The 10,888-nt window shown below is 54.9% G+C and overlaps 1 protein-coding gene across 1 annotated transcript; it reads right to left on the reverse strand.

The window, feature by feature from the left end:
- Positions 1-7,318: 7,318 nt before the first annotated feature.
- On the reverse strand, positions 7,319-10,118 carry LOC144164294 (uncharacterized). Its single transcript, XM_077694796.1, has 3 exons — positions 9,764-10,118; positions 8,360-9,330; positions 7,319-8,185 (listed from the first exon to the last, which is right to left on the reverse strand). The coding sequence occupies exons 1-3, from the start codon at positions 10,116-10,118 to the stop codon at positions 7,319-7,321; spliced, it is 2,193 nt and encodes a 730-aa protein (XP_077550922.1).
- Between the last annotated feature and the right edge of the window lie 770 nt (positions 10,119-10,888).

Below are 10,888 nucleotides of genomic sequence, written 5' to 3' on the forward strand. Positions count from 1 at the left end.
CGGGCATGTGTTTGCGTCCTAACTGCATCTCTGTAGGACTTATTAGCTTGTTTGGCTGTGCGTATGTGTGTTGATTTAAGGAGTGACTGGCTCACCTGTGGTTGACCGGCGTTTTCTGGCGATTGTTGCTTGATCAGGTCCTGGGATCGGGATGGTGTTCCAGGCCTCGATGAGCTTCGTTGCCGTGAGGAGCTCTTCGATCGCGATCGGATGCCGTTGTGGGTCTCGTGTTCGGCGAAGCGTGTGTGCCTTCTTCCACGTTGTTGGGCTTCTTCTTGCTTGGATTGCTGTGAGTTTTGCTCGGTGTTGAGGTTCCCACGGCGGATTATTCGTTTGTGGTAGGCTTGGTACCGTACTGCGCTGTCCGCAGCTTGTCTCTTCTCGCAGGTTTTGTCATCCGCGCTCTGGTTGCCTCCGCAGTTAATGCATTGCGTCAGGCAGTCTTGGTGGTCTTCTTCTTGTCCGCCTTTGCCGCATTTCGGGCAGAGTGCTTCGCTGGTTTTGGTACATACGTCAGCCCTGTGCCCGATTGCGAGACATTTTCGTCAGAATTGTGCTCGGGGTCGGTGTGGACGGCAGCGGTATTCGCCTCCGGCGTAGATCACGTCACGGGGGAGGCAACAACTTTTATTGTCAGACAGAGCGCGTTAAGCGCCCGATGGGGTGGCTCCCTCTTCACGGGTTCCATATGCTTCCAGGGCCGCCTGGCCCCTGTGGATCAGTCGGAGCTGGTCTTCCAGGGCGGGGCTGGATAGCAAGATCTCCCATCGCTCGTCAACGGTGAGGATAGTAGGCGAATTACTTATGGGTATAGGTGGGGGGCGGTCTTTGGAGAAATTGCACTCTCCTATGACGTGCTGGAGAGTGCCTAGTAGATTGCAGTGAGGGCATCTGTTCTTGTAGATTTCAGGGTACATTTTATTCTGGAGGCAGGGGTGAGGAAAGGAGCCTGCCTGTACTTGCCTGTATATTGCTTGTTCTGCTCTAGTCAAGGAGTGGTGGGGGTGTGGAAATGTCTTCCTACCGTCCCTGTAATATTTGACTATATCTGTGTAGCTGGTGATGGGTTGCCATCCCCTTCCCTCCTCCTCGGTGGCCCGGGAGTTCAGCGCTCGGGCCTGTTGATGAGCATATTCGTTGCCCCCAACAGAGGAGTGGGCCGGGACCCAAACTAATTCGATCTTTTGTTTAGGAGGCCTAGCTTTTTCGAGGAGTTTTAGAGCCGCAAGGGACACCCAGCCAGATCTGTAGTTCTTGTACGCAGCTTGTGAGTCCGTAACGATCTTGGTGACGTTAGGTTGCAGGAGTGCGAGGGCTATCGCCACTTCTTCTGCTTCCTCTGAAGATGGAGTGTTGATCGATGCGCAGGTGACCAGCTTGTCCAACCCGGTGACCGCGACCGTTGCCCTTGTGGAGTGTTTGGGCAGGGAGGCGTCTGTGTAGAGGACAGTGTCGTCTTCCTCCAGGGTCCTGGAGAGGGCTCTGGCCCGGGCGTCGCGCCGTCCGGCGTGCCTTGTGGGGTTCATGTTGCGCGGTAATGGTTTGCTTTCCATCTTCTCAGTCCACTCTTCGGGTAATTGGCCGTGACAGGTATAGTGGGATTGCTGCCATCCGATCTTGCGGAGGACGCTTCTGCCCGCCTTGGTATGGCTAAGGCGGACCCTTTGATTGGACAGGTGGGCTTCTATAAGCTCGGCTACTGTGTTGTGGACTGCCATTTGTAGTAATTTTGTTGTGGACGAGTTTGTGGGAATACCCAGGGCCTGCTTTGTGGCTTTCCTGATTATTGTGTCAAGTTGTATTACATCATTTTTCAGGAGTTTCATATACGGCGCTGCGTAGATAATTCTTGAGGTAACAAAGGCCTGAACAAGGCGCAATGTGTCTGATTCTTTCAGACCCCTCCGCCTGTTGGCCACTCGCCTGATCATGCTCAAGATCTGGTCTGACGCGAGCTTGATTTTTCTGATCATAGCCGTTGCCTTGCCGTCTGCCTGGATCAAGAGGCCTAGGATCCTGAGTTGAGGCACCGGAAGGATGCGGATCCCTTCTAGAGTGATTCCAATGGTTTCTGATCGTTTCCCTGATGTACGTGGTCTAACAATGGTCAGCTCCGACTTTTGAGGCGAACAGCAAAGGCCACAGGCCTTCACATAGCTGTTAACCGTCTCAGCTGCTTTTTGGAGCGTGTCTTCGATCCATCCATCCGATCCTGCTCTCGCAGTCCAGAGGGTGATGTCGTCGGCATACAATGCATGTCACAGGCCATCAATGGACTCGAGAAGCTTGGGCAACGGCAGGAGAGCAATGTTGAACAGGAGTGGGGAGAGAACTGAACCTTGCGGTGTTCCTCTATCCCCCAGTAAGATCGGTTGGGATGTCTTCTCTCCTATTCTGATCATGGCCGTTCGGTTGCTAAGAAAGTCTCGGATATAGTTGTACGCTCTCACTCCACAACCCGTGTTGCGTAGGTTGCGGAGGACACTATCATGCGTGACGTTGTCAAAGGCACCTTTGAGATCGAGCGCTAGTATCGCTCGGGGCGCCTGTTTCGTTGCCCGCTTGATTACTAGCTCGTTAAGTTGTATGAGAACATCTTGGGTGCCTAGGTGTTGCCTGAAGCCATACATTGTCTCCGGCATCTGGTCGGTGGCATCCAGATGTCGCTGCAACCTCTTGAGTACCATACGTTCCATGATCTTCCCCACGCAGGACGTGAGGGATATCGGTCGCATGTTGTCAATGTGAGGTGTCTTCCCAGGCTTGGGTATGAAGCGGACTTCTGCCTCTTTCCATTCCGGTGGGAGTTTGCCAGTCTCCCAGACTTGGTTAGTGTACTGGAGCAGCTCTCTGCGGGCCTTGTCCCCGAGGTTGTTGAGTAACTTGTAGGTAATGGTATCGGGTCCTGGCGCGCTGGCCTTATTGCTCTCGGAGATTGCCGCGACCAATTCGGTGTCGGTGAATGGTTTGTCTATTGCTTCGTTGGTAGGTCCTGCATAGTACTGAGGTGCGATGTCTCCCTTCTCAGTTTTCAGGTACTTGGCCTTCAGGTCGTTGATGAGTTCATCGACACCGCCAGTATAGTTGTTGAGGGTGCGTATGAGGCTTTGATTAGTGGCGCTTTTGCTGCTGAGAGGGTCGATCAGGTGACGGAGGAGAGACCACGTCTTCCTGGTAGACAGGGTGCCCTGTAGACCGTCACACACGCTCAGCCAGTTCTCTTTGCACAGCTGGGTCGCGTATTCAGCAGCTTGCTTGTTGAGCTCATGGATGCGTCTGCGAAGTTTCCTGTTGTGTCGTTGTTTCTTCCAGCGTCTGGTGAGGCTGTGTCGAGCTTCCCAGAAGTGGGCAAGCCTTGCGTCCACAAAGGGTGTCTGTAGTGTGGTCGCAATTTTCTGGGTATATTTCGCTACCAGCTCGATTTGCTCCTTGGCCCATTCCCCATATGGTCTGGTGCTGTTCATGTTCTCATCTTCGTCGGCTGCTTGCCTTTGTCGAAGCTTGTCCCAGTCAGTTAGCTTTGCTGTTCCCATTCTTGCCTTGAACATGGGCCCCCTGATCGTGATGTTTAGTATATCGTGGTCCGAACCCAGGTTTACCCCCGTGTTCCGCCACGACACGTCTAAAGTTCCACTCAGCAGGGTAAGGTCTGGAGTGGTGTCACGGGACGTACTTGTACCCATGCGGGTGGGAGTGTCTGGTTCGTTGAGGAGGGCTAGGTTGTGCTGATCCATGAAGTTCACCAGCATCCTGCCTCTCTTTGAGCAGAATTTGTAGCCCCATATCGAGTGAGGCGCATTGAAATCTCCTAATATCAATAAAGGCCGGCTGCCCGCCTCTCTCTTGCTGTCGAGTAACGTGCCCTCTATGTCTAGGTCCTTCTTAGAGGGCCGGCAGTACGCGTTGAGTATAAAGATGTTGTCTTTGCTTCCTATGCTTCTGCTGTGGATTTCCAATAGAACATGTTCACACCCTCTCTGGCCAGTCATGTGTTGCGTAGCAGCTATATTGCTTCTAACGAGGATTGCCGTGCTTTTCTCACTGGGATCGGTGTATGTGATGTACCCAGGGAGTTTCGGTCGCGAATTCGTTTCTTGTACTGCAAGGATATCCGGCTTGTCTTCCGCATTATATATGTACTGCTGCAATTCCCCTATTTTGTCCTTTATTCCTCGACAGTTCCATTGGACCAAGGTCGTTGTATCTCCCTTCCTGTTCTTACGACTGTCCTCCATCTTGGCTCAGGCTGGTGGTCGTGAGACTACTTCCCATGCATGGTTTTCCATACGGCGCTCCCTTTTTGGCTCTCTGGGTGGTTAGAATCAACTGGTTGACATTAGCCTCGAGCGTGTCGAACTTGGCCATCCTGGACGTTACCAAGCCGAGCTGGCTGGTAAGCTGTGCGACCATCGCTGTGAGGGCTTGAATGGGCTCGGCCCACGCTGGCTCCTCCGATGGACGCGATTCAATTTTCTCTGCCTCCATAGCTGTCACAGGGGGCTCTGACTGAGCGTCCCTCTTGGCAATTTTGCGTTTTGTGTCATCCTCGCTGCTTTTTTATTTTTCTAACGCCTCCATGCGCGCAAGAAGCTCGCTGATTTGCTGATTCTGCCTAACTATAAGCGCTTTGAGTTGCGTGCATTCCTCACAATCTTTCTTAGGGGTACTGGGAAGTGGAGGGAAATCATTGTTGCTAAGAGCGATAGGAGATCTATCTGCCCAGCCCACCTGTTTAGCGGCGTTCTTGGCTGGCGTCTGTCCCCGGGTCTTCGACCTTGAGCGCGACTCCCGGCGGCGCCCGCTGCAGCTGCTCCCGGCCACGTCACCCGGCGACGACGCTCTCGAGCCCGGCCTTGAGGCACAGCTGTTGCTCCGCCCTTTCCTGTCGTCACGGGATAGAGAGCGGCTCCGGTTCCCTGACGTAGCTGGTCTCTCCTGACGTGGTGGTTTGCAGGCTTCTGGTGACGTGTTGGCGTTCCTCCACTCCCACTGACGTTTCCGTACCACGTACGGGATCTTGAAGCGAGCTTTGCACACCTTGTCTGCGGTCAAATGTTTGCCTCCGCAGAGGTCACACTTGGGGGGTACACGTATGCAGTTCATCGGGATTTGGAGTACCGCATCCTCGGCAAATCCGGTCTGTCGGATTCGGGCAAACATCCATGCGGTGACCCAGGCGACCACACTTGTAGCAGATATCTATCTGCTTCCTGTACAACGAGCATTTGGCGAGCAGGCCCCCGTATCGAACGTAATTCGGCACCTTGGGTCCATTGAAGGCGATCACCACAGACGTCGTATTGGCGATGCGGTTGGCCTCTACAGCAGTGGGATTAAATTCGGTGACGATGTTCTCGTTGATTTCTTGAACCGTGTCTCCGAGGGGGACGCCTCGTATGACTCCCTTGCTCATGCCGTGTGGGGCCGATTCATAGGCGCTGACCTCGTGCTTGTTGCCTTGGACGACAATTTGGGTGACTCTCACGTATCGGTTAGCGTTTTCTCTCTTCGAAGTAGAGGGGGAGGATATTAACCCCGAAGAAGTCACCAGGACCCTGGGATGGCGCATCGCCGGTGAACGCAAGTCGCGCCCGCGTCAACGAGACCTAGGCCTGTCCAAAGAACTTCAGTCAAAACTCTCCAGTACTGGTCGTGGACCCGAGAATGCCAAATGCAAGTTAATCGAGGGAGCGCGTATGCCTGCGTTGCCGCGAGAAGATACTAAGATTGTGGTGAGGCCACGCGGGGGTCTCAACATCAGCAAGGTCGGCCATGTGGAAGTTGGCCGAGCCATTTATGCTGCGGCGGGAGTCTCTAAAGAAGAACGGATCCGGGACGTGATATGTCCGAATTACCAACAAAACATCACGTGGGATATAGGTGCCCATAAAGGTGATAATTGCTGTGCCTGTTTTGCCCATCATGCGTGCCGAGGTGATAGTGTAACCTGGGGCGGATAGGTGCTTCAAGAGGTAATCTTAGTCCGTTCCTGGTTGGATGTTGTGAACTACTCCCTTGCAGGTGTCGTGCGCGGCCGATATGTAGATGGATACTCGGCCCGTTACTGAGTTGGTGCTTATCGACGAAATACTTCCGATCTTCTCGGCTGTCGGTTTGTCTCGGCAGTTCAGGAAGGCTAGGTTTTTGCTCGGGTCGACACGTACAGTGAAGGTAGTTGCCTCGTTAGGTGAGAGTCTCGCGGTTTGGCATGGCTGGTGGTGTAGTTCACATGGATTGGCGAAGGCAAGGTTGAGCCCGTCGGCGGGTCGTAAAATGAGCTTGATCAGTTCTTTCGGACTCACCGGGCGTTGCGATATAGGATGCCTCCAGCCGTCTTCGTCCTGGTAGAACTTGGGAGCCATGCTTGAGTGGTTGGCGCGGCGGCGCCGGCTTGTCGGTGTCGGTGGTTTGTGGAACACGCCCTAAGCCTAGTAGGCCTAGCACGCACTCACATGCCGGTCGGGACAAAATCACTGGTATTGTCCGTTTCGTTGAAGGTAGGGATCCAAACTTTGTTGAGAATGGTCCTGATCGGTTCCGGTATGCGTTCCGCTGGTCCGGTGAGGTTGAAGAGTGGAACTTCTTCGAAAAAGCGAAGAAACTTGCGGAGCTTGCGGTGTCCTGCTGCCTTTAGCTGCGGCCGCCCACGGAAACGGGAGGATGCAAACCGCCGGCGTCAGCAGCTGAATCTCGCAAATTTGCGACCCCGGCCATAAACTCCCGACGCTCTGCTGCTAGTTCTGACAAGACGCGTAGAGCCTCACACGACTCGCCGTCTACCATCCTTTGTTCGGGTCCCGACAGTCGTTCCCCGCCAAAAGTCGAAGTCCGGATTTCCGATTTCGCCCCACGTTCGGGCGCCAAGATGTGGGGTCGCCTACGTAAGGCTAGCCTGCGAAGCGAACTTCACCTGCTAGCGTTTACGCAATCGTCCCGCAGTATAACTTGGCGGCTCTCACGCGACTCCCAACCCGCCGTGCGCAAAGTCGCGCGTGGCTCAGGGTTCGGGCGAAAAAGGACACCACGGACTCGCAACAAACAATCAACAGGTTTATTATAGCTAATATCGTTGCGCGTGCAAACAAACCAGCAGCCACAGCAGGGAGGATAGTCCTGTCCTACTGCAACGTTCTCGCAAGGGAAGACAAAGGGTTTGGCTTACCCAGTGAAGGTCGCGGGGACGGGTGGTCTCCGAGGTCGGGGCAGGGAGGATCCTTCTCCCAAGAGGTCGATGAGTCGAAAGAGAGCAGGCCCTCGCTCGCAACCTCCGACCTCGGCTCTTGCCGAGGACCGGTTCTTCCCCAACCTCCTCCCGGAGCTACGAGCGCGCCCTCCGAGGCGTCGCGCAGGAAACGGGAACCGAGACCCGAAACGGGTTGTTACCGGGGTGGTTGGCAATGTACAGCGCAGCGCATTGCTGCGAGAAGGTTGCCCCCGTGCCGGCCGCGTCAGCCGGCTTGGCCATAGCCGCCGGCGTGCGCTCGAAGTGGGAGAGGGGGCAGGGCGCGAGTGCGCTCCCCACACCATTCAGGAAGATAGACCAGTGCAGCATCCGCGGAGACAGCATCTGTGGTGTCTGGCGGTCAGACGTGAACAACCCGAGCAGTGGCTTGTGGTCCGTCTGGATCTGAAAAGGCCGGCCAAACAGGTAGTCGTGAAACTTTTTGACGCCTGCAACCACGGCAAGTGCCTCCTTATCGATCTGTGCATAGTTCCGCTCTGCACTCGACAGGGTCCTTGAATAAAAGGCGACCGGTGCTTCTGTGCCGCCGGGCAATCGGTGGCTCAACACCGCTCCTATTCCGTATGGGGACGCATCACAGGCAAGGATGAGAGGTTGCTTCTCATCATAATGCGTCAAGACTTGATTGGATGCCAAGAGTTCTTTCACGCCCTCAAAAGCTCTTTGTTGTGTTTGGCCCCACACAAAGGTTGCCTTCTTGTCCAAAAGTCGGTGTAGTGGTTCCGCAACAGTGGCCTTGTGTGGCAAGAACGCGTGATAGAAGTCCACCAGTCCCAGGAATGCCTGGAGTTCGGTCTTGTTTGACGGGCGAGGTGCACCAAGAATGGCCTGTGTTTTTTCTGGTGTCGGATGGATGCCCTCGGCGTCTATTCGAAACCCCAAGAACTCGACTTGGGCGACACCCAGCTGGCACTTCTCTCTCTTTACCTTGAGCCCAGCATCCTGGAAACGGCGAAGGACCTCGCGAAGGCGAGAGAGCAATTCTTGACCTGACGCCCCTGCAATTAGCACATCATCAAAATATGGAATTACACCTGGTATTCCACGTAGGAGGGTTTCCATTAGATTTTGGAAGATACCCGGTGCGACACTGACACCAAATTGCAATCGGCGTACCCTGAACGCCCCACGATGCGTTACGATGGTCTGTGCTGCTGCAGACTCATCGGTGACAGGCAACTGCTGGTAAGCCTGGGCCAAGTCGAGCTTTGCAAAAATGGTTCCGCCTGAGAGAGAAGCCAACACGTGGCTGACCACCGGCACTGGATATGCATGCTGCTGGAGGGCCTTGTTAATGGTACACTTGTAGTCGGCACAGATGCGGATGTCTCCATTTCCCTTCAATGGTGTGACAATAGGGGTTTCCCACTCCGCGCAGTCCACTGGCTCCAGAACACCCTGCTGTAGCAGCTTGTCAAGGTCGGCATCGATTTTCTGGCGCAGTGCAAAGGGCACCCTTCTTGCCTTTAGGCGGACTGGCACCACCTCCGGGTTCAAGGCCAACTTCACAGGTGGTCCCTTGTAGCACCCCAGGCCCCCGTCAAAGACAACAGCAAACTCCTCAAACAGCTTGTCAAATGCCGTGGCCAGCTCGTCCATGCGATGCACTCCTGTGACCTTAATTCCTAATGCTGGAAACCAGTCTAGCCCAAGGAGGCTTTGACGCTGCCCTTTGACAATGACAAGTTTCAGTGGGCCAGCAAACCCCCTGAATTTTACTACAACTGTGGCCATCCCTTGCACTGCTATGCAGTTTCCCTGATAGTCCTTCATAACGATGTCGAGTTGCTTCAACTTCGGGATGCGCCCATTCGGGAAGATTTGTCTGGCCGTAGCCTCGGAGATGAGCGAAAACGTGGATCCCGAGTCCACTTCCATCTCGCATTCCACACCTTCGATTTCGACAACAACGTGAATCTTCTTTGTCACGGGCTGCGGCACATCGTGGATGGCGGTCTCCGTGAGGTTGTCGCAGTACGAGGTGTTTGCACGCGGAGTGGTCCGCGAGTTGTACGTTCTGCCGTTTGTCTCGAAATTTTCACGGCGGTCACGCTTTCTTTGAGACCAGCAGACCTTGGCTATGTGCCCTGTTTTTCCGCAACCTCGGCATTGGGCATCACGGAAACGACACAACCGGCGCTCGTGAGGGCCCCCACAACCGGCACAAGCTCCGCCCCCCCAGTCCTGCGTCCCTGCGTTGACTGGTATCTGCACGTAACTGAAGAACACATTCCTCGAGGCCGTCCTGGTCCTCTCCACAGTCGCCGACCATTCCCTGGTGCACTGGCTCGATACGCGGTGCGGTTGCGTTTAGTCGCGACTGGCTGGCCTCACGGTCGATGGCCTCAGCGGCGGTAGCTTCCTCGACGGCGCAGGCGAGCGACACTTCTTTTTTCGCCAAAATGCGCCGCTTAGCTTTATCGTTCCTCAGGCCAAAAACGAAACGGTCGCGGAGCGCCTTATCAAGGTCAACGAAGTTGCAGTGCTGTGCAGTCGTTCGCAGAGCCGCGACTTACTCACCGGTTGCTTGCTCTCTGCGATGGAACTCGTACCGCCGCGCCAACTCCGGTGGTTTCGGAGAAAGATGATTTCGAAGGGCAGCGATGATGTCCTCGTACGGAGTATCTTTCAGCTGGTCCGGCGCGACGAGTGCCTTGGCCAACTGGAACGTCGCGGCCCCGCAACGGCTGAGAAACGTCGACCTTTTCTTTCCAGCGTCCGTAATGCCGTGCGCCTCCAGGAAGAATTCGAACCGCTGAGCATAGTCTTCCCACTCGTCCGGCTGTGACAAGTTGAATTGCTCGATGGAGCCATTGCTGAAGGCCTCCCATTGTCCGGGGTTCCGCCCGTCCTCCGTTGCCGCGCTGGACATCATGCCGACCTATCCCATCCTCGTCGCCAGTATTACATATTGTGGGTTGAGGAACACGAATGTTTATTTACCAGGCCACACTCCTGACCGGCAAACACCAACTGAGAACATACGTATCAAAACAACTCTGAAAACACTTCATAGCCGCCAGGCCGCCAGGTGGAGCGGCCACACGTCACATGTTCGTAGCTGTCTTTCCTGTTGCCGCCAAACCTAGCGGCCACAGTCACACTACACAACAATCGGAATGCCGCGGCGTCTGCTCTGCAGGCTTTTATCTTTCGGCGCGAGTGTTTCTCGAATCGTCGATTAACATCTAGAACATTGTAGATCACAGAAGATTATTCGAGGCTAGTGACGTTAGCGTGAAACGCACTCCGTATAAGAATGAGATAACCCGTGCGGCATAAAAATAAAGAATGGAACACGCGCTTCGCTTAGGACACAGATAACACAGCCGGGCGCGGCCGGCCAGTAAAAACAAAACATAAACAAACAAACCCAATGCCTAGTTCGCGGCAATATGCAGACATGTTTGCAACAAATACACTGCTTATTCATCATCTTCTTTCGCCTCACGGCATTTTTAAGCCTCGCCGCTGTACGAGCCACCCCAGCCGGATGTTCGTCTTCCTCAATCGCACACGGCTGTGTGCCGCACGTGGCCTGTGGCGCGCGCTTATCGCTGCGGTGGTGGCGGTGGCGGCGGCCTCGTCGTCTTTCTCCGCCAGGTGGCGACCCGGGTTCCGCGCACGTCTCCGTTCCCTCCTCGC

The sequence above is a fragment of the Haemaphysalis longicornis genome, unplaced genomic scaffold (assembly GCF_048455015.1).
Source record: "Haemaphysalis longicornis isolate Haplotype H1 unplaced genomic scaffold, Haemaphysalis longicornis Haplotype H1 scaffold_13, whole genome shotgun sequence".
NCBI classification, from domain to species: Eukaryota; Metazoa; Arthropoda; class Arachnida; order Ixodida; family Ixodidae; genus Haemaphysalis; species Haemaphysalis longicornis.

Coding starts and splice junctions, on each gene's coding strand:
- LOC144164294 (XM_077694796.1), bottom strand. CDS start 10,118: ATGATGTCCAGCGCGGCAACGGAGGACGGGCGGAACCCCGGACAATGG. Junction 9,331..9,763: donor TCGCAGAGAGCAAGCAACCG/GTGAGTAAGTCG, acceptor GCGGAAAAACAG/GGCACATAGCCAAGGTCTGC. Junction 8,186..8,359: donor CGCATCGTGGGGCGTTCAGG/GTACGCCGATTG, acceptor CGCCGTTTCCAG/GATGCTGGGCTCAAGGTAAA.